The sequence below is a fragment of the Hyperoodon ampullatus genome, assembly GCF_949752795.1.
Source record: "Hyperoodon ampullatus genome assembly, chromosome: X".
Classification (NCBI taxonomy): domain Eukaryota; kingdom Metazoa; phylum Chordata; class Mammalia; order Artiodactyla; family Ziphiidae; genus Hyperoodon; species Hyperoodon ampullatus.
The window spans coordinates 29,716,486-29,740,377 of record NC_136913.1 but is presented as its reverse complement, the minus strand read 5'-3'; the positions used below and the strand labels follow the sequence as shown (position 1 = coordinate 29,740,377).

Below are 23,892 nucleotides of genomic sequence, written 5' to 3'. Positions count from 1 at the left end.
GTCTGTATCTCTCTCCCCTCTCCTTTTCCCTTTCTCTTACGTGACAGTAACATTATCTATGGATAGCTGGTCCTTTGTTCAGTACCTTCCCCCTCAGACAAGAAGTTGTTAAAGAATAGAGTTGCATGGTATGCAGTCTGGGGACCAGAAAGTTAGGACAACCAGTGATGTGCAAATGAAGCTGTACAGTTCTAGTTTCCAGGCCCAACATGGTTAGAAGACAGTCCCCAGAGGCCTTAGCATGAGTGCTCAATTAAACATGGGTGCCAGAGAACAAGGAGATGGAATTAATACACGTGAGGTTGCTTCATCCCAATCAGTGTAGGAAATATTCTGGGGATAGCTGGAGCCTACTGAGACAAGCTAATAATTTAGTGCTCCTTCATCCCACTTGCTTAAAATATTTCTTCAGCCTTTATTTAGTGGAGGCAAGAAAAAATTAATTTTTTATTCATAAAAATACTTTACCTCTTATTTTTCTTAAAGTAAGGAATTTAGTAGATTTACTTAAAGTCACATGCCTTATTTTACATATATGGATTGTCTTTCATTTAATAGTTTTCTGCCATTTCTAGATGCATAACATTATTCTATACCAGTGCTGTCCAACAGAAATATAATACAAGCCACATATGCGATTTTAAATGTTCTAGTAGTCACATTAAATAGTATAAATAAACAGGTGAAATTAACTTTAGTAATATATTTTATTTAGCTCAATGTATGTAAAATGGTATCATTTTGACATTGTAATTGACATGAAAATATTAAGATACTTTGCATTCTTTTTGTTGTACTAAGGCTTTGAAATCCACTGTGTATTTTACACTTACTCCCTATCTCTATTCCAAATAGCCACATTCCAGGTGCTCACCAGGCACATGTAGCTACTGGCAGCATGTTGACCAGGGCAGTGCAATGCTCATCAAGGCTGAGAGTAACTTGCAGGATATAATAACAATATTTTTAAATTTTTTTTTGGCCTTTATGTTTGTACCTCATTTCCATTTTTTTTAAGTTCTTTATTTCGTTTTCTTTTGCTTTTTTTCTGAATCACATGAGCAAATGAAAGGAATTTAAATAATAATATAGCTAATTCCATCTTGCTGAGCATTTACCACATGCACCGTTCAGGTTACAAATTTCCGCTAACTGCCATTGCAGGCTTCAGCTAGCTGTTCCCCGCTGGATGGCCAAGCCAAATCAGACATATGCACATACTGGCCACAGACTTCCTCAACAACAAGCCAGGAGGATTGTGGATTTTTAATCATTTCCAGTGGAGGTTGCTGTCTTCATACATTTTCAAAGTTAGGTGAAGAGTTTGCTGAGGAGACGTGAATTAATGGATGCTACATTTTTAAAGTGTTTTTTTAATTTACATTGAACCTCAAGCACCTCCCTCACTAATGCACCCCTCGAAGCAGCTCTGGGAGACAGACAGAGGAAAGTACTAGAGGTTAGAAGTACTGGAGGTTGAGCCACAACTCCTTGGTCATCTAGAGCAGGGGTTGGCAAACTCTGTAAAGGTGCAGAGAGTCAATATTTTAAGCTTTGTCGGCCATAAGGTCTCGGCAGCAACTATTCAGTGCTGCTTTTATAGTGTAAAAGCAGCCATAGGCAATATGGAAACAAATGGGTTTGGCCAGAGTCAATGAAAAATTAATCAATAGTCAATCTGAGAAAGAAATGAACATTTTTTTTTGGAGCAAACCTGAGGATTATAGCTCAGGAGACAGTCTTTCAGAGAGTTCTGAGAATGGTTCCAAAGAGGTAAGGGGCAGGGGTTGGGCGGGGGGTGGTGAGCCAGTATATATGTGATTTTGATGAAGGGGTACACGCATTCAAGCACACATCTTGGTAGAAGGTTACTGCTATTCACAAGGAACAGATATCTTAGTGAATGGTTTTAGTGCTTTTCTAAGTATGGGAAGATGCAAGAAACTGGGCTCATAAGATTTTCTCCTGAAAGTATCTAACTATCTGAGGGCCATTTCTGCCAGTTTTCCCCCAAATGCCTCATCCTGATCTTCACCCTGAGTTCCTTTCAGGGTACTGTAGGTCAGCAACTGCAGTGGCTAATGACCTGATTCTTGTAGAACTGGATGGTCGGCAACATTCTTTATTTTACAGTCCCCTCTCTTTGGGTCTTAATTTCGACCAAGTTTTGGGAGGTGTTTCGTGACCAATTTATCCCACGGTGCCAGGAATGCTTATTCCCAGGTCAGGCGAGCATTTCGTTGATAGGCCACTTAATGTGTTATTGCTGGACTAGGTCCTGTTAATAGTAGCCAACAGCCTCTGGACCGCCTGTTTTACTAGTCTGTTGTGGTCCAGGAAATGGTTTCCTCTTCTTTGCTTCTTCCCATATCTAGAGTTACAGTATTGCAATGATTGATCTTCTAGAACTGTATATTGAGTCAGCCGTTTCAAGTCGCTAAGTCATTATTGTTTTCATCTGAGGCTCAGTCACACATTTGGTAATACAAGAAACAATAATCCTGTAAAATAGGCAGAATACAACTGCTCTAACTAGTAATAGTAATACGGTCATAAGTAAATATTTAAGCTAAGAACTTAATTAGGTGTAGCCCAGTATCTCCCCAGGTCATGTGACCCAGTCTGTTCTACACCAACTACTGTCTTTAAGGGAAATGATATATTGGCTTTGTACATAAAGTTCAACAAAGATGTCTGTACATACAAGGCAAGTGATGGCTCATCATGACCCCTTACAGGATTGAGAAAGGAATGTTATCTTCTAAGGAGTTATATGGCTGGCACCAGAAAAAGGAAAGTGGATCTTTATGATTGAGCAGGTATTTCTGCCATTGCGGGGGGGGTCTGGTTAATGCATAATTCAGATTCACAGTGAACACTAGAGGGCAGAGAGGAGGACCAAATGGGCAGGGAAAATTTTTATGTTTAAATTTTTCTTGTCTTGCCTTAAAATATGAATGTTATTTCATCATCAGGTCCCAATAATATTTTATTCATGAGCACAAATTTGAATTTTATTTAATTTCATTTAATTTTCATGTATCATGTGTCTTTTGATTTTTTGTCAGTTATTTAAAATGTATAAAACATTCTTAGCTCTCAGGCTGTGTGAAAGTAGGTGGGAGCTGGATGTGAACCATGAGCCATAGTTTGCTGCCCCCTGCCCTGGACCCTTGTTGAAATGGGCTTAGAGCAAAAATCCTGGCAGAAAAATTAATTGTTTTGGCCCTGACTTCTGCCCAGGTTTCTTGGTTTTTTCCAAAGAAATCAAATTTTCTTGTCTTCTTCAAATTCCTTTCTGTGCTCTGTTCTCTTCTGACTGCACAAAGGGACCCATCCGCTTTCAAGTTTTATTCTCTTTCCTCATATTGTCTGCACACCTAGTAAAACTTCAACTTGCCATATGCCAGTGACACATCCTCCCATTTTTGTGTTCAAAACCAGTAAACTCCCTCCTTTAGTATCACCATTTCCAGGAGTAACTATTCTATATCATATTATTATTTTATTTATCAGTAAGATTAAAACTCCCAGGGGCAATGATTTTCTTCAGTATCAGGCATGTTTTATTTCGTGGGTAATGCAACATGCATTTACTTCACGGTATAAATAACAATAATGCATCAATTTGCAACAATGAGAAAACATAAATGTGAGTCATGCGGATTATATCATTTGTTACAAAAATACTTTTTAATCTTGATATTTTTTAAACATCATAATAAAATGATTTCATTCAGAAGAGGGCAGAGATAGGACTCCTTTTCAACGTGCTGAATTTCTTTCTTTAAAGGAATGAGTTTTGGAAAACAACAAACAGTCTAGCCAGAAAATGTTGAGATGAAAAACAGCAGTCCATTGTCATGTCAGCAAAACTATCAAATGTGTTTATGTATTCGAATACTCCTGGATTAATTATTTTCTAAAATATTTTGTTCTGCTTTAAAACCATGAGGATTAATAAGTCTTTTAGATGCATCAACCCTGAAGCAAGTACTGCAACATTGCTTGTAGCGCTGTCCAAAATAACTTTTTGCACTGATGGCTTTGTTCTCTATCTGTGCTTTCCAATTCTTTGTGCATTTTGAGCACTGAAAGTGTGGCAAGTACAGCTGAGGAACTGATTTTTAAATTGTACTTAACTTTAACTGATTTAAGTTTAAAGTTGTATTTAAATAAAGTGGTTTTTATTTTTCAGTTGTTTTTAAAAATTCATTTATTTATTTATTTTTGGCTGCACTGGGGCTTCGTTGCTGCGTGCGGGCTTTCTCTAGTTGCAGCGAGTGGGGACTACTCTTTGTTGCAGTACACAGGCTTCTCATTGCGGTGGCTTCTCTTGTTGCAGAGCACGGGCTCTAGGCGTGCGGGCTTCAGTAGTTGCGGCACGTGGGCTTCGGTAGTTGTGGCTCACGGGCTCTAGAGTGCAGGCTCAGTAGTTGTGGCACACGGGCTTAGTTGCTGTGTGGCATGTGGGATCTTCCCGGCTCAGGGCTCGAACCCGTGACCCCTGCACTGGCAGGTGGATTCTTATCCACTGCACCACCAGAGAAGCCCAATAAAGTGTTTTTTAAATGAAACTTCTAACTTCGAAAATTGAGGATAAGTGATTATGCAGTGTATTCCCCCCCTTTTCTTCTCTGAAGTGCATATTCTGGAATATAGTGATTTATATAAAATTAACAAAAAAGAAGACTGATTTTTAATGCTATTATTAAAATAGCTAATTTTAACTGACACCTCAAGGACTATCTTAAAAATATTAAGCTATTATAATTTGTTATGATTCTTCTTCCTTGGGTAAAATTACACAGATCCTGGCTTAATTTCCCATGAATTTTGGTCAAATGAAACTAAACTAATGAACAAAACAAACAAACACCAAATAAAAATCAGTGTTTCCTAAGAATCCAAAGGACCTTTTTCTATATCAGCCAGGCAGCTGCTAAGGTCCTTTAAGCAAACCAGAGCAAAGACTGCTGATGTGAAAGACTGTGAAAATCAAATAGCTCTTCCCTTGTTTTAGAATGTGTATGGCCTAGGAGAGAGGGGGAAAGAAAAATATGGGGTTAATTTGTAACAACACATTCTGTGGTGTGCACGTGTCGTATTTACATTTTAACTTCTTTGTGAGTTTTATCGTCCTTAGGGTTTAAACAGTATATGATCAAAATCACATTATGTAGTAAAGAGTGTGTGGGTAGGTGGACAGTTACGTGGGTGTAAATCCCTATAAAATCCATTTAGAAGATAAACGATAGCTATTGAAGTTTGGACAAATCAATTCCACCAATTCGCTTTACTTGTCTAATGCCTGTGGGTGCCATTATAGGGCTTGTTGCCTAACTTTAGGGAAGGTTCGAATCAAGGTGAACAGTCAAAAAATATTTTCCATGAACTATGTGTATTATTAAGGATTATTTTACCATGAAGTTAGTTGCTTTTACTGCAAACTAAGAAATTAATGAACAAGAATACTGCCTGTGAACACCAAGGTTTATTTAAAAACCAATATGGGTTTAGTGTGGTAATAAGGGCAGAGTTCTCCAAGGACTGCAAACCTGTTTATTGTACATCAAACTTTACTGACTTTGAAATCTCCCTAGAAGTGTTCACTTACCTCATCATGTATTATGCATTTCAGATCTTCAGCAATAATAACAAAATTCAGGTCTGGTAATGGAGTGGTTATGCAATGAAACTAATATACACTGTGATTTGATACAGGAGACTTCACTGTTACTTTCACTTAAAACTAGAAGCAGTATAGGAAATATAGATCTTTAAACATTGTAAGTAATAGCCACATACTTTAAAAAGAAAATCCACTTACTTGTAAAGTAAAATCCCAAGAGTTATGCCATTGGGAGGGTGACTGTCCTAAAAATGAATTGTAATTGGTCACTTTAAAATTGTATATGGATTTATAATTTTAAAATGTCTGGTGGCATATAACCGTAATGTATTTTTTGTTTTATATTCTTTATTCTTTTATTAAATTTCCAGAGGGAAAGAAAATAAATGACCTCCTAGTGAGAGATATTTTACCATGAGACCACTTGTAAAAAATAATTGAGTTTTGTGCCTGAGAGTATTTTTCCTAAGTTCTGTTTCTCTAGTAGCTTTAGTTTATTGAGATAGAAAAATATTCAGGGTGAAATGAGGTCTCCAAATATTTCATACCAAATGTATTTTATCCAAAGGAAGGTAATGTTCTACATGAATTATGTAATTGGTAGTACTAAATTTTGGAAGTTTTTTTTTTTTTTTTTGCGGTACGCGGGCCTCTCACTGGTGTGGCCTCTGCCGTTGCGGAGCACAGGCCCCAGACGCGCAGGCTCAGCGGCCATGGCTCACGGGCCCAGCCACTTCGCGGCATGTGGGATCTTCCCGGACCGGGGCACGAACCCATGTCCCCTGCATCAGCAGACAGACTCTCAACCACTGTGCCACCAGGGAAGCCCTAAATTTTGGAAGTTTAAAAAACTTCCAAGAGAGTAGTTTTTAAGATGCCTTCAGAATGCACTGTTACTTAGCTTTTTTCAAGGTGGATGAGTATTGGCAGTGAAGGTTTATGCTTAGTCATACAGTGGATGACTTGAATCAACTAAAAAGGCAGTAGATTTATGGATAGTATATGGGGGAATGGCCTGAACAAAAGTAGTTACTAGGTATGTCATCACTGAATTAATTGAATGTTCCTGCGAGTGCTGTAGTTAATGTAAATCTAGTCTTGTCTCTAGCTCCAGAATCCATGACATCAATATAGCTAACAAGAAAATATGTCAAGATTTGAGTCTTCTACGTGTGTTCCTTAATCCTCTTGACTTACCAGATCCTACCCTTTCATACTTCTGTGTTCTCCAAATCACATTTCATCAGAGCAGCTGCCAGGCAAGACCTGTTCTTGCTGTTCTAGTGAGCTTGGGCATTCACACTTAGACTAAAACAAAAAGAAGAGTTAGAAATGTGACATTTGTGAGAACATAAGTACTTTGAAGAGAGCTCTGCTTTTATTTGTCAGCTTTGCCTTCTCTCTTCTGTGTCGTATTAGCAAAAGATTGATTGGTTTGTGTGATTGTTCATTTAACAAACGTTATACCATGTAAGGGAAGGTGGTCGGGGTACACAAATATATAAATTCAGTTGTGGCTGCGTGTGTGTGACGTGTGGTTGTGTGTGTGTGTGTTCAAGCTTTTTTGGAGAGGTAAGGGAGGAAGATACAAGTTGAAAGAGAAGAGTAAAGTAAAGAAAGAAAGCAATAACTGACAGGATCTGATGAAGTAGCACAGATAATAAATGCTACAGAATTTATTAGAAAGAATAATTATTTGCATCCAGAGGGATCAGGCAATCTTCTCTGAGGAGATGGCACTTTCATTACCCAAAACATGAAGGATGGAGATGGGTTTTATATGTGTCATTAGGAAAAGAGATAGTTTATTGAGGGAAAAGAAGACATTTTAATGGCAGAGTAGACGATGACTGGGAAACAGAAGGAAGAAAAGTCAAGGGGCCTAACAAGAACAATGAAGTCACCATTTTCACCAAAATGGAGTTTTGTAATTAGAAAGATGTGAAGAATGGTAGATAAGGTCAAATTGTTGCAAGCTATTTTTTCAAAAGGCAGGCTAAAGAATTTGGAGAAAATTGCGAATCAGTCCTATGATTTAAGCAAGAAAATGAAACAACGAGTGGCAATTTTGGAAGTTGAATTTGGTAGTTGCAAGGGCAATAGGACTTTATCATCCCACATATTTTCAAAGTTATGAAGAAATTGTAGTAAGATCCAATCAGTAACTAAAGGAATTTATTTCAGGAAATGCTATGAAAGAAAGTAGACTTTCTTTTGTACTCATATCAGTCTCTTTTCTCAAAGTCATATATTAAAGGGAAAGGGAGAGAAAATAGTACAGTGGTTAAGAGCATGTGCTTCTAAACTTCACTTATTGGGTTCAAATCCTGGTTCAGTTACCTACCTCTTATTGGCTGTGTGACCTTAGGCAAGTCACTCACCCTCTCTGTCAGTTTTTCATGTGTAAAATGGGGACAAGAGCAGTACCTACATCATAGAGTTGTTACTACTAAATGTTGAGATATCAAAAACACTTAGAATAGGGCTTCCCTGGTGGCGCAGTGCTTGGGAGTCTGCCTGCAGATGCGGGGGACGCAGGTTCGTGCCCCGATCCGGGAGGATCCCACATTAAAAATGCAAGTAAGAAAAGGCAATCTGTTACCCAGAAATTGCAACTGTTAAACTATTGGTACAGCGTACATTTTTCCATATCACTAAATATTTATCTACAGCACTTTTTAAATGGCTGCAGAGTATTTCACTGGATGGATGTACCATAATTTTCAACCCATACCCTGTTGGTGAGCATGTAAGCTATTTTCAGTGTTTTGCATCTATCTATATATGAGGCTATGGCAAACATTCTTATAGTTGAATATACGTACACATCATTGTCACCTTAAGATAAACTATTAGAAGTAGAATTTGTGGTCTAAGTGTAAGAGTGTGTTTATATTTGGATATGTACTGCAAAAACTCTGCCCCATTCACTCCCAACCCCAGCCCTCGGGAATATTCCAGCATACTTGCTTACCAGCAGTGTATGAGAAGGGCCAATTCCCTGAACTACTGTTATTGTATGATACCACCATTTAGTAATATAAGATAAAATTTTTTAAATCGTTGCCAGATCAATCGATTTGAAGCTCACTGTCTGAATTTTGTTCCTGTAGTTCCTAGTGAAGGTAAACAGTTTAATAGACGTATAGGTACCGTACAGCACAGGGAACTCTGCTCAATATTCTGTAATAACCTAAATGGGAAAAGAATTTGAAAAAGAATAGAAAAATATAGACTTATACGTCAGTTATAGTTCTTTCACGAATTGTCTGTTTCTGATCTTTGTTCATTTTTTTTTCATTTGAGCATTGGTCTTTTTCCTATTGATCTATGACAATGTTTTTATCTTAAGAGTGTCTGTGAAATTATATAAGATGTATTGGTTTTGGTTTTGATTTTTCTTTTGCTTATTTGATTTTTTATGTTAGAAAGTTTTATATTATAAATTGAAGTTGATCTCTTTATGGTTTTTAAATAAAAATTATAGCATTTACATCAAAAGTAAAAGAACATTTTTAAATGAATAACAAATCTACCAAAATATATGTTACTTATTGCAGTTATATGAAGATCATTTAATCGTGACTTTGGATTAATCAAAATCTAACAATTTATTCAATAAGCAATCTAATTTATCTAGTAGTCTCATATAATAGAGTCATGAATTAACAAATATCAAATAGTAGTTCTTTTGTTTTCAAAATACGTTTATATTTGAAATATATTGAAATACATTTAATTTATATTGTTTTATATTAAAGTTGACATCTAAATGTGTATCTCATTAGTGATAATATGCATTAATGGTATAGACTGTTCTCACAAAAATGAAAACTTTTGAAAAGTGTGAATTTTAATACTCCATTTATCAAGTAATATGTTAGATTTGGAAAGATAGCACAACATGTGTTTTGGGAGGGAAGAGAAAAAGAAGGAGTAGAATTTGGAGTCAGGAAAACCCAAATGTTTAAAGCCAAGTTTTTTCACTTACTAGTAAACTTAGGAATATTACTTATAGTTTTGAGCCTAATTTCCTCATGTGTTAATTGAAAGGAATGAATACTTTTAAGGCTTTAAAAATATTTTCATGAAATCTTTTAAATTGAAGGAAAAGAAACACATAAATAAGAAGTGCACAAATAATAATAGAAGTTGATGGATTTTTTAAAAAGTTTTCATACCCATGCTCCTAGCACCCAGATCAAGAATTCGAACATTACCCTAGGAGTCTCCCTCATGTTTCTTCCCAGTTATTAACCCTTTCCCAGCTACCACCCTCACCCAAGGATAAGTACTTTTCTGATTTCTAACACCTCTATTAGTTTTGCCTGTCTTTGAAATTAATATAAATGGAATCATACAGTACCTGTATATGCTCTTATGTTTGAATTCTGTTCATCATTATTTTTGTGAGATTCTTCTATGCTATTGCAGGTACCGTAGTCTGTTTTCTTATTCTCTTTTAGTGTCCCATTGTGTGAATATACCACAGTTTATCCATTCTACTGTTGGTAGGCATTTGGGTTGTGTCTAGTATGAGGCTATTATGAATAATGCTGTTATGATGTACATGTCCTTTACTGCATGTATGTGCATTTTTCTTTAGGATATACTTGAATTAGAATGGCTGGGTCATAAGATATGTGTGTGTTTGGCTTTGGAAATACCACCAGTTTTCCAATGTAGTTTACCAATTCACTCTCACCAGCAGTGTATGAGAGTTCCAGTTGTTCCACATCCTCATCAAGAATATGTAGTTTCATTCTTTTTCCTTTTAGCCATTCCAGTGGATGCGAACTGGTACCTCATTGTGTTTTTATTTGTGAGCACCTGATAATTAAGAGTCATTTATATATCCACGTATGTGAAGTTCTTGTGCAAATCTTTTGCCCATTGGAGGGAAAAAATAGTTACCTGTCTTTTTCTCATAGACGTCAGAGTTCTTTGAATACAGCTTCTTTGTCAGATAGATGCATTGTGAATATCTTCTTCCAACTTAGGCCTTGCTTTTTTCTCCTAATGATATCTCTTGATGAATGAAGTTCAATATATCAATCTTTTCCTTTATGGCTAGTGCTTTTTATATCTTATTTAAGAAATAATCACTTACCCTAAAATCATCAAGATATTTTCCCATGTTTTCTTTCAGAAACTTTTATTGTTTACCTTTTACATTGAGGTCTACAGCAACCTAGAATTAATTTTTTTGTGTACAGTATAGAGTAGGAGTCAAGATTCTATCCAAATAACCTGGAACCATTTATTGAAAAGATCATCCACAATCCACTTAACTAAAGTGGGCACCATTGTCGTAAATTAAGTAAATATATGTAGTCTATTTGTTCTCACAGCCATACCACACATAATTAACTATAATAAATATTGATATCTGCTTGTAAACATTCTTAAACTTTGTTATTTTTCAAAATTGCCTTGTATATTTTTGGCCCTTTGCATTTCCATATAAATCTTAGAGTTGGCCTGTCAATTTTTATTAAAAAATAGCTGCTGCAATTTTGTTAAGGGTTGCATTGAATTTACGCACTATTTGAAGAGAACTGATGTTCTTACAGTATTGGAACTTTTAATCGGTTCTTTCAGTTGGCTCCTTCCAATAGAGGAACAAGGTATATTCCTCTTTTTGCTTAGGTTTTCCTTAATCTCTCAGTAATGTTTATAGTTTTTAGGGTAGATGGCTTGCTTTTTGGTATGAATTACCAAATTACTCCCTACAAATGTAAGAATTTATCCTAAAATGTAAGAGTGCTTACTCTCCAGAATTTTGACAAATAACCTTTTTAAAAAGCCAGTATAATAGACAAGTGATGGTATATCATTGCTGTTTTAATTTGCATGTGATTGATTACTTAGTGGTTGGACTTTTCTCATTTATTGGTTGTTTGCATTTTTTGCCAAATTCCTGTTCATATTCTTTATCCAATTTTCCAGTAGATTTTCCATCTCCATTCTTTGAAAGATCTTTTTATATGTAATAATATTACCCTTTGTCTGATAAATGCTACAAATATTCCCAGTTGTCATTTGTTTTCAGTTCTGCTGCCTTAATTTCTAGATGAACAATACAAATGTTATATTTAATAGTTTATCCACATTTCTGTCACTTCTAAAGGGCTTCCCCACACCAGTATTTCATTCTATTTCTGCTTTATTAATTTTTTTACACTTAACACTTTAATTTCTCTAGAATATTTTTGGTGTAAGATATGAAGTCAGTATTTAGTATCTGTTCATTTCTAAAACAGTCACCTCTATTTATCTTAATACTAAAACTTCTACACATTTGAAATTAAAATTGAAAAATTGAAAGTAAAGGAAACCTAATCTTGTGTGAAATTAGGTCAAGATTTGGTTAGATACTAAATTAACACATAAGGGAACTGAATGTGTTTAAGTGTTTTCTTTCACCACAGGGCACATGTTGTATGAAGAGCATGGTTTTTTAATACTTAAAAAGATTATTAGGAAAAATGACACATTTTACTAGTAAAGTGTTTCTGTCCATATTTTGATAAGAATATGAAGTAGTAAATATAACAGTAAATTTCTTTAAAACACATAGAAACTGACACAAAACTTACTCTTATTTTACATCATAAATTAGTTGTATCTGTTATCTTTTCCATGAACTATGTAGAAGAAGCCCTCAGTTCCTGAAGACTGTTTTGAAGGGCGGAGAGGGAGCACAGAAATTATGTGCTAGAAGATCTCAAATTACACCTTATCATTAACTAAGTGATGTTGTCCTGGGAAAACAATCAGAAGATTTTTGACTGATGGCTTTAGACATGTTATATCCTATTAATCATGATTTGTTATTAAAATATATAAAGTATAATTTCTCACCACTACTTTTTGGTGAGAAGAAAAGCTAGTAGTTTTCCTTTGTAAATTAACTTATATCTTTGCAAAGGTAATACATTTATATTTTTCAAAAATTAAAAAATATAGTGAAAAATCCCCCACCCCATTTACCATCTGCCCTACCATCCCCAAACATTGATTTTAGTTCCAGAAATATACCTACAAGATGAATTCCTAGAAGTAAAAAGTTCTGGGTCAAAGGTTATATGCATTTGATAGATATTGCCAAATTGCCATCCCATTGGCTGTGTATGAGTCTGAGTTTTCCACAGCATTGTCAGCATAGTGTGTTTTTAGACTTGGATTTTGTTATCAGTACAATAGTTGAAAGTTTTAGATCTCTCATTGCGGCCAAAGCGTAACTTCTTTTTGTATGTTTAAAATCCATTTGTGTTTTTTTTTTTTGAACTGCCCTTAAATTTTGTCCTATTTTCTTTTTGGTTGTTGGCCTTATTCATATTAATTTGCAGATGGTCTCTTATGGGTTAGGAAAATTAATACATTATCTGAGATGTCTGTCACAAATATTTTCTTTCATAATTTGTCATTTGCCCTTTAACTTTGCTTTTAGTTTTCTTTACCATGCATAAGTTTCTGATTTTTATATAGTCCAATTTACTAATATTTTTGTTTTTTAATTAAAGCTGTTTAACCTGAGGATAAAATTACATTTTTTTTATGTCGTTGACTACTCTGGACATGTATTGCTTCTTACATTGAGAAAAAAAGAAATCAATCCTGAATCTGGAAATTGTTTTTCTTTCATTCAACAGATATTTATTGAAGACCTATCATGTGTAGGAACCTAGTTCATCCAGAAATTAAATGTAAATAACAAACTAATAGTATAAAGTAAATGCTATGATAGTGGGAAACACAAGGTCTGTGAGGCTGTATCTAATGTAGGTATCATAACTAAGCTGAAAACTACTTGTGCCCCACAGTCTAGTTATAAGTGGTCATTTAATTATTCCAGATGTTAGTCAAATCTCACCCATTGTACTGTTTTCTTTCGGGGGTTGTTCTATCTCTATAACCAGGAAGGGATGAGTTAGGAGGATGAGAAGGAAACCAACAAGCTTCGCTAAAAGTTACCCAGATTTCTGCACTTATATATAAAGCCTAAATGAAACGTGAACTGTTTGGTGATCAGATATAAAAATGAGTTTGCAACTCGATTTTAGAGATTTTAGGAATGTATGATGGCTATTATTTCCAGTAGCTTCAGAATCTAGAGGCTCTTAGATGCTGTACATTGAAGCAATAAAATGCTTTTCACATTTACTTGTGAGTAGAAAATGATCCAATAAAAATGAACTGTTTAGTTCCCTCCTTATAAATGCTGAAAAAGATAAGTTGAGGGCATTATTAGATTATATATTATATGCATGGAATTATATTTGTGGTATCAGCTATAACACACTCACATACGCATATTGGATTGGCCAAAAATCCGTCTTACGGAAAAACCCAAACGAACTTTTTGGCCAACCCAATAGATGTATAAATATAGTTCAGCACTGTAGATGTCCTTATGGGTTAGAACTCATGAAATTCAAATAGGCCTTCATCTAATAGTATGTTTACTTGGCTTTATAGCAGGATACAAGTGGGACAAAGCAGATACAGTATCATGATTAATTATTCATGGGCAGACATTCCATGCTACCCACACACATTGCTTCTTTTGATTCCTTATCCACACAGGGAAAAGCTGCCAGGGGTTAAAACCAGAGTTTGTGCAGGTCACTTTAAATAGAAGCCACAGCCTCTATTTCCCTTCTGTCTTTTACTCCATTTTAGTCATATAGGCCCAAGGTCCTAATATCAACTCACAGCTTCTCCAATCCAGGCATAGTTCTATACAACAAGCAAGCCAGCCCCAGCATTTCCCATTCATCTTAAAGTTAGTGTCCCAAGGAAACATTGTTGTGGGAACCTAAGGTCAATCCCCGGCCGGTCTGCATCAGCCCAGGCTAGATGTTAACCCTTTACTCATGCATTTGCATGCATTTTACGAAATATATACAAATGTACTCACAATATATTTCAAAATACATGTCCACATATAATAAGAGCTTATATAATGTTCTTTCCCCTATAAATTAATTGATTGGTTATTTTGTCCACTAATGTATCTCCTTTTCACCCTACAACTCTTGGGTCCAAATAAAGCATATAATGCTCAGTAGTTAGCTCTTTTAGAAGTTTCTGAAACGATTGGTCCAAAGTATGGGGCATTGTTTAGATCATGTGCTACTATATTAGTATGCTTATCTAGTTTACTTTTTAAATGTTTTCTATTATTACTCATAATATCATGATAATATATAATAGATGCATATTGTAACATTTGTGTTCATATTACAATGTAATATTTATATTATTAGTAGAGTATAATTAATAATATCATAAAGAGTTGCCATTGCCAGTTCACACTCTTTATTCCTGCGTACCTGTTTTAGCCCTTGATAATCTGAAGAAAAAGGCTTTACTCTTGTTTATCTGTCTCTCTGCATACACTTGAGTTGGAGCAATAATCACTAACATTGAATGATTTTATTATCATTCACTATCATGCAGAATATTGCTGTAAACTATTTACATGGATTACTTTATTTAATCCTTACTATGACTCTATGAAGCAGGTACTATCATTGTCCTCATTCTATAAGAGGAGGCATTGGGAGTTAAAGAAAACTTGGCTAAAGTGTTAACAAAAGGGATGGAACTTTTTTTTTCTTTTTTTTTTTTGCCACGGGGCATGCGGAATCTTACTTCTCAGACCAGGGATCGAACCCATGTCCCCTGCAGTGGAAGCACAGAGTCCTAACCACTGGACTGCCAGCGTATTCCAGAGCCCCAATTTAAAACCAAGCAGTGTAACTCTAGACCTCACAATGTTGAACAGCATACCACACTGCTTCCCAAGTTATTTAGGGTTTTCAACCAGGGATAAAATTATAGAAGGTTATAAAATTGGGATAATAGTATCTGTATGATAGAGTTGTTGGGCAGATTAAAGAAGACAATAAATGCGCAACTTCCAAACACTGTTGCTTGGCACATAGTAAGCCCTTAATAAAAATCACTTATAATCATTCCATGATAGTTTACTCTAATTCAGATGTTCTTTTTACTTTTCATTCCAATCATCTAATTCTGTTTTACTTGGTTATACTTGGTTATATTCGCAAACTACAGATCCCAAAAATACTTACCTCACCAGTCTTCTTTGTACATAAAAGAATTTCCTTGTACAATTTTCCTTAACATAAAAGAAAGTTAGAAACAAGTATAAAGGCAGAGAGTCTGGCATATAATACACAAGACACCATTATGTTTAGTGAATGAGTGGGTAAGTGAAGAATACACTACTTTCGTTGGTCGGAGTTGGGTGTGCATTTGTGTGGGTGTGTGTTTTGTATTTCAATAAAAGGCTTATTGTCTTCAAAGTATAGAATTTTGGAAAGACTATTAATCAATGATTTGTAATACATGAATTAAATCCTAATGTGTAACACATGTATGTAATCAATATCATGCTGTTAAAATATCAAATTCCATACATTTCTATAACATTTCATAACAAATAGCTTTTGAAAACATTTCTTTTTCCTTTTTCTTTTTAAATCATGAGACTCTTTTACTTTGTTTTTCCCTATAGGTTTCTAGAGTTTTACCTGAGAAACAAGGAGAAATTGAGGCTCACATAAAAGACCTTGGACAGCTTGAAGAGCAATTAAACCATCTGCTTCTGTGGCTGTCTCCTATTAGGAATCAGTTGGAAATTTACAACCAACCAAATCAAACAGGACCATTTGACATTAAGGTAAAGACTTTTTGCTCTAAATATTATTCTTCAAGAGTGGCAATATCACTGAAATAAATTTCTCATTTGATATCATCATCACCATCATCGTTTTATAACGCTAATAATAATAATTATTATTGAGTAGCATATTTTGTTTTTTCTTCCGGCATTTACTAGCAATGATGTTTCATTAAACTCATATCACCAGAATGTCTTCATTATACTTGTTACTACGATCCATTTTCCATCCCTACTTGAATTGTACTTAATATGTTTGTAGACTCCTTATCTAAAACTGAAGTCATTTTGGAGACTAAGTGCCTACAAAGTGAAGTATAGACTCCTTAGTAGACATTATAAAACCCTCTCAGACTGACTCCAGTTTACCTTGGTATCCTCTTATTCTGCCAACAATCTCCTCTTGTATTCTAGATACAACAAATTATATAGTATCTTTATATGCATGTGGTTTCACGCCATGTCTGTGTTCTTGATCTTCTCTCGTCTTTAAATGATTTCTGTCTCATTTTTTGGCATGATGAATTTTCCCTCCATCCTATAAGACTGAATTCAATGTCATTGCTTCTTCAAAGCCTTCTTACATACCTCTAGTAGAGTGAAAAACCCTTTTAGGATTGCTTATAAACCTCTGTATCCATCTCCTATAGTCTTTGTACATTGATTGACACTTAAACTTTAGAGACCTGAGTACCTCATCACACTGTTCTTTGAATGCAGAGGGCATCTTCCTACTTATCTGCCTGTCCCACTCATTTCTGAACACCCCCATCCCAGGGCTCAGTGTATGGTGGGTACTTGTTAGCATTTTTAAATCAATGAATAAAGATGTTAATGAGGCACCCAGAATGGTAATGAGATGCTATAGGTAAGCTTAGGGCTCCAGACAAACATGCCAATTGGACACCACCATCTCCTCCTCTTAGTGTCCCTGTACACATTGATTGTTCCTATCTTTTCTCCCTTCCCAGGAGCCCATTTCAAGGATTTGTCCCAATAGGATTCCCTTTTTTTTTTTGCATCTCCTATGGACCAACAACATTAAGTGGCCAATCACATAAACCAATTCAATTGAAAGCACAGCCTGTTAATTAATGTAATGATGGGTAACTTCAGACTAAATAAGTTAAATAATATCTTTGAGAAAAGTTTTTTTCTTTTAATTCATTGACCCAAATTATTCAATTTATTTGCTTTCCAGGACTATAACAACCTAATGGTTTTATCACTATCTAGTTGGTGTTTTGCTAGGAGATAAGGATAAAAGCAAGTGTGAGGATCTTTTAGAGAAGAGTTGATGAACATTTAGGAAGGATGTACTTGAGTGAGGAAAGGAGAGAGATACAGAAAGGTTTGCCACACCTAAAATGAGTTATATTTGCAAAGTGCACTGCACTACTTTTACCTTACTTCTTCTTGACATGTTTACATCTCCCATTCTGATAGCTACCCACCAGAGCTGATGATAAGTCACAAGAAGACATCATTTCACCAGTGCAAAACCCAGGCTACTCAACCAGTGGCATGGTCTTGGGTTCAGTTTGACAATTAAATTCAAGTCACAATAGGCTTTTAACCAGAACAAATTTAGTTAACTTTAAGAAAGTATACAGGACAAGTGAAAACATAGCCAGCGCAGTGATGACAGAGTAGAGGTCTTGACACCAAGGTGCAGCTTCTGATGGACCTGTCACCCTGCATTTGAGTCATGTGTGGTCACAGGGACAAGACTGGGTGAGTGCAAAGCACATCATCATGCAGGGAAGCCATCAGTTCTGGTATCCTTTCAGTTTTTCCACCTAACTAGCACCTAGTGTCCTCAGAGCACCCCTTCTCCAGTGCAACTGCATCTCATCAATACTGATTTTTCATTACTCAATAAATAATCTCAACAAAGAAGGACAGTTACTTGGTCCAATGAACAATAACCTCAGCCAGATTCTCAATTATCTTGGATCGAGTATATTCTTAAATATCTCTTGATTTAGTGTGACAAGAGGAAAGGCCATAAACTCTTTATTCCCAACCAGAAATAGCTTTTTGGAACTCAGATATAAAAGCACTCAGATTTAAATACAATCTCCAGTTAGAATGTGCTTCTTCACTAAAATAATGAAAAATATATTCCATGTGAGCTTTCTCTACATGGAATATATTTAAGAGAAAAGATAACAAAATCCTCTGATACAAATGGATATTGTTGACTCAACCAAAGTAACTTTAGTCCCAATGTGCGTACCCCAGAATAGTGCTCAAATATTAAAAACTTGCATTGAGCCTTTGTCCAGGGCCCATAGGTTCCTGCCAAATGGGTCCCTGCAGTATAGCACGAAAGCTACTCTCAGCTGTGTTAATCACTTTCCTTTATTAAAGCTCTAAGACACCACTCTCACTGCTGTGTATAGTTTCAGGAGTCATGATATTTGCCCTCCTGCAGCTCAGTCTAAACCACTGAGGGGAGAGGCAGCTGCTTTTTCCCTGGCAGTAAAACTCCTTGGCTTCAGTCCTCTGTGCATATCCTGAGTTTTTCATCTCTGGAGTGTAGATTTCAAAAATATTCCTTTAGCCTTTTTCTTCTGCTTGTGGATGTATCCAAGGCAAAAAAAAATCATAAAATCATATACATGATGACTCAAAAAATTCTTCCTATAATTCTCAGACCCCTAACTTGTAATCAGGAAATAGTGACCTGTGTGAATAATTTACTAACCTACTTAGTTCTTTATCCTTCTTGGTCTAGCTTCTATCTATATTCACTGTCTAATGAATTATTTATTAAGATTGCACAGAGTTCCTCTGCTAAAAGATATGTGATTTTAATCTGTACAGCCTTCTATAGCCCTCTGCTTAGAGATTAAACTTTTTTTTCACTTAAAGAAATATGAGAAAATGGACTTGGCTTAACTTCAAACTACTGGAAACCAAAATGTTTGTATACAGCTTTGAGGACATGCCCATTTTTTAACACACAGAGAGAAACACCTTTAAAAAAAATCTTAGGAATGAGTTAATGCAAAGAAAGTAGATGCACAAGCAGCCTCTATTTCCTAAATTTAAAGAAATTGTCCTTGTCTGGCCATGGTGGCCATGGCTTCCTCTGAAAAAAAGGGCCTAAGGCCTTGCCATCCAGGTGATTTGTTTTCTCTAGTCACTCTGAGCACCTGTTAGAAAAATATGTAATATCCTCTGGGAGCCTCGGTTTTGCCTGCTTGGTACTTCATGCTTATTGATGAAATGCAGCTAGCTGTGTAATGAAACCCAAATAAAAAAAGCCTTAAGGGCTCTGTTCTAATACATTGTTTATGCTGGAGTGAAAATTGACTGCACATCGCTTGGTTTGTGCAAGTTACTCCCGAAATATTCTTATTCAGGAAATCCTGCAGATAGCAATATTCATCTTGAAAATCACCTCACAGAACCCTTAGCAAGCTGAGAAACATAATCAATGAGATCGTGATGTAGAGGGTGAAAATTAGGCATAATCACAGCCCTTTCCCATCAGTCAGCCCACTAGAAGGCATGCCTTTGAATTTTGATTTTCAAATGTACTCTCAATTTAGACACCAAATATGTTGATTTTAGATTAAAGAAATGATAATTGAATGCTAAGAACCAGGAACCAGTTAAATTTTCTATGAAGGGTCTTATGCTTTTAATCTTTAATGAATGCTTTCAATAATGACCTGGAGATATACTACTTATCTGACATGAAACTGCCTAACTACTGCTTTCCAAACTTTTTAAAAATTTATTTATTTATTTATTTATTTATTTATTTATTTATTTTGGCCGTGCTACGTGGCATGTGGGATCTTTCTTCCCTGACCAGGGATCAAACACGTGCCCCTTGCATTGGAAGTGCAGTCTTAACCACTGGACTGCCAGGGAAGGCCCCCAAACCTTTTATTTAAGTATGAGGTGGGGAGGGGGCACATAATTTTATGTTGTCTTACTGACTATATTATGCTCATATTGATGACAAGGAGGGTTTTTTCCCTCCCGTCAAGCATGACTTTCCACCTGTGGTCCATTAAAAAGCATGACAGTGTCGTACTGACTCTTCCTTACCGTGTAAGACACTTAATTGTCCATGATGTCAAATCCACACTGAAAAGTACCAAAGGACACAACTGTAGTGACTGAATGTTAAAGTATCCGAACACCAAAATCCTTCTCTGCATGTGTTCACATTCCTGTGAGTGTTGTCAAAGAAAAATTGCATGGGACAACTTAATACGCAAGTAAGACTTTATTCAAGACTATTGCAATAAGGGAGAGAGATTGAACTCAACTCCTCTGAAAGAAAAGGCAAGAAAGATTTTAAGCGTTGGGATGAGCTGGGGGAGAAGTACTAGAGGACATTCACAGGGAGGTTGGTTCTTGTGATTAGGCCATCTGTGTTTGCTAGCTGTCACTTATTGAAAGTAAACTACTGTCTTCCCACAGAGACTAGGAGATAGGGTACTATCCTTCTGGATGTTTACATTTCAAAAGGATGGCTCCCAGGTCCTTGAAAAAGCTATTCCTGGGTTGTAAAAGATTTACATCTCAAAAGGGCAGAGAAGGAATTTATAATAGAAAGTTTTCTAAAGTAAATGTGCTAAGAAAAGAGATGTCAGTCCTATAATCAGGAAGAAACCTATTTAAATTTTAATCAAGCTAAAGGAGAATGTTACAGCCATCTTTGTCAGTCCCTTTTTTGTTCAAGGGAAACTAGGTGTCTGATTGAACAACTTAGGAAAGCTACTTCATGTAGTTCATTTTCGAAGTTTTCTGTTGTTGAAAGACTAGTTGAACTGACTCTGAGACTTGGGTGTTAGAGGATATTTGCTGGATGGTGTGAGCAATCAGGTATTTAATGAGGGAGCTTTTTATGCAGGTAAGAAGAAGAAAGGTTAATTGTTAGAGCAGACTGTAAACCCAGTTTCTGAGGCCAGACGGTAGCCACTTAAGAAAATTCCTAGATGTTGTGCTGGAAGCATTTTTAGATAATGGAGTGAGGATGGCAGTGGCCATTTGATGGATTTCTTGGTTTGCAGCTTGAATGTTTCTGGTGATGGCACAGACATCAGAGAGGTTTTAGTAAGATTGTCCACAGTCATGGTTATTTCCTGGGGCAGAGCATGAAAGATGTGGGAGTTCTGGTGAACTTCCTGAGTAGCCCACACAGCAGCAGCTCCAGGCATGAAGATGGTCCATACATAATCTACTGTGCTGATGAGTCTTTTGAAGTATATTTCAAGTTATTCAGCTTCAGCTCTCAGGGCTTCTTTAGAGCCTAGGGGGAAAAGTTTAGCTCCAAGACAATGTATACTCTCAATAAGGATCTGGACAGTCAGCTTTTAGTTCTCAGTCATGCCAAGACAGGAGAGTGGGAGAAAGATTGGAAACATTAATTTGGATAGCAGTGGCCAGATATTGAAGGAAATGAGAATAATTGAAAATCTGGTAATAACTGTAAGACAGCAGGATCCAGTCCAATTTACGGGTAGGTAACAAAATCATGTACTCTACAAAGAGAAGTAAAATAGCTCAAAGGCAATGAACAGGGCCAGAATCTGATAACCCACAAAGGTATGCTATAGTTTTCTATTGAAACATAAAAATTTTCCATACAGTAACCTCCCATTTGATCAAAGATACTCAAAGTAAGATTATTCTTGTTTACAAAATAAGGCTGAGCTCTTTATTTACACAGATGCAGCAGGAATAATAATTTACCACATAGGCCTTTTAAAGTTTGTTTTGCTGAAAATTTTCATAAGGAATTTCAGTTTTGACTTTTAAAAGCCTCATGAGATTAAGAAGCCAAGCCAAGAACTTGAAATCACATTTTACATGCCGTGCCTATAGATTTGGGTGAATTCTTCTATTCTTGAAGTCCTTAAAATATCCTAAGTTTTCCTGGGCCTGCCAGGAAGTGACCTTCCTTATTCACCTGTAAGGCTGGGCATCCTGTAAGCCAGGTACTAGGCCAGTTTTCCCAAGAGGGCTTTGTAAGTATTGTCTCCATAAAATTAACTGTGGTTTTCTAAAACTGTCTGGTCATATCTGATTCTATGCACATCATTCTTAAATATGACATTCCAGTCAAAGCCTTGGTTATATAATCAGTTTTCTCAATTATGTCCTGTTACATAAAGGACAGATTCTTATTGAACCTGTGCAATTAAATAAATTGCCATGAAAATAAGAATACTTGATAAGAGTTTCTGAGTTCTGGAGGGATCAGGCAGGGAGAAAAGATAAATGTTTCATTTCTCTCCAAAGAAATGTAATCTACTAAATTACCATGAGTTATAGATAGGGTAAGTAAAAAGAAAAAGGAGTTCTTAATGTTAAGAAAACAGAACATTAAAGCATCAACCATATTCCCCCAAAAAACCCTAATCAAATCATCCTTCATCAGTTCATTCAGTTCTGTGTAATTGATTCTTGTTTTACTTGATCTCGGGTTAGCAGTTTCCTAAAACCCATTAGCTTCTCCACTAGAGTTCTGGAAATCCTGAGTCAGTCCAGTGGTATGGTCACAAAGTTATTTAAACAAAGCTCTCAGAAGCTTGTGCCCTAGAGTACCTGGTGTAGTCCTTTCCAAGAGTTTAGGAGATAGTCCCTTTTTCTTGAAGATAAGCATCCTGGCCTGTAACTGACAAGAAGCACTTTCAGGGAAGCCTCCGAATAAAACAACAGATATCTGTAAATGACAGAAGTCTTCAAATAATCATGGTTAAAGATCTGATGAAAGTTCATTTGACAAGGAAATGTTATTTTTGTGGCACACACCATTTTAATGTAATAACTGAAGTTACTACTGATAACATTATACTGTCATTGTCTAATATTAGGCAGAGCAGCACCAGGTTATACCATGAACAGCAAGGGCATTAACACATTTCTAGGAACTTCATATAAGTACTGTAATATTTATATTAATAACATTTGATCTATACAGATATAACCTAGGGATACATTACATGCAACTCAACATATCACATAAACCTAATTATTCTTAATCTATTTTTAGAAGGTGAGAGAACAAATCCTTTGAGATTTTCAAGGCAGCTTGAGATAAAGATTTCATTTAGGATTTGATTTGTGGAAGACATAATATCAAAGGTGGTCAAATACGTGAAAAGGTTTGAATACTTGGTGAAATAGGATCATGGGTCACTGAAACGATGCTTGACTACCTATTTAACCAAAGTGACAATAAAAGATTCCAGAAATAAATATAGGAGGTGATATGATTGTACAAGACTTTGGCTCTTTCAAAAGTACGATGCCTCAATTCTCTTAAATAACCAAGGACATGATAAAATCTACACAAAGCACAGGAAATAATTCTTATAAGACACAGAATCATTGTTGCCTAGGTGGATTACTCAAAAGGTAAAGAAAAATCTTTTACAATCTCTTATTAGGAACAGACCAATAATCCAAGAAAACTATGTCATTTTAATAAAGAGAAGATTAAATTCTAGTTTTGCATTAGTATACTGTTGATACTAAAAATCATCTTTTAAAAGCTTTAAAGATATATCCATCC

General features: G+C 35.8%; 1 protein-coding gene across 3 annotated transcripts in view; it reads left to right on the top strand.

The window, feature by feature from the left end:
* Nucleotides 1–23,892, top strand: part of DMD (dystrophin) — a gene marked incomplete at both ends in the record, with an annotated part of 2,093,893 nt that overhangs the window by 1,325,584 nt on the left and 744,417 nt on the right. For all 3 annotated transcript variants that reach the window (XM_079728248.1, XM_079728247.1, XM_079728246.1), the window contains one exon: nucleotides 16,182–16,346. In XM_079728248.1, coding sequence (XP_079584374.1) covers nucleotides 16,182–16,346 — 165 coding nt within the window. The remainder of the gene's footprint in view (nucleotides 1–16,181; nucleotides 16,347–23,892) is intronic.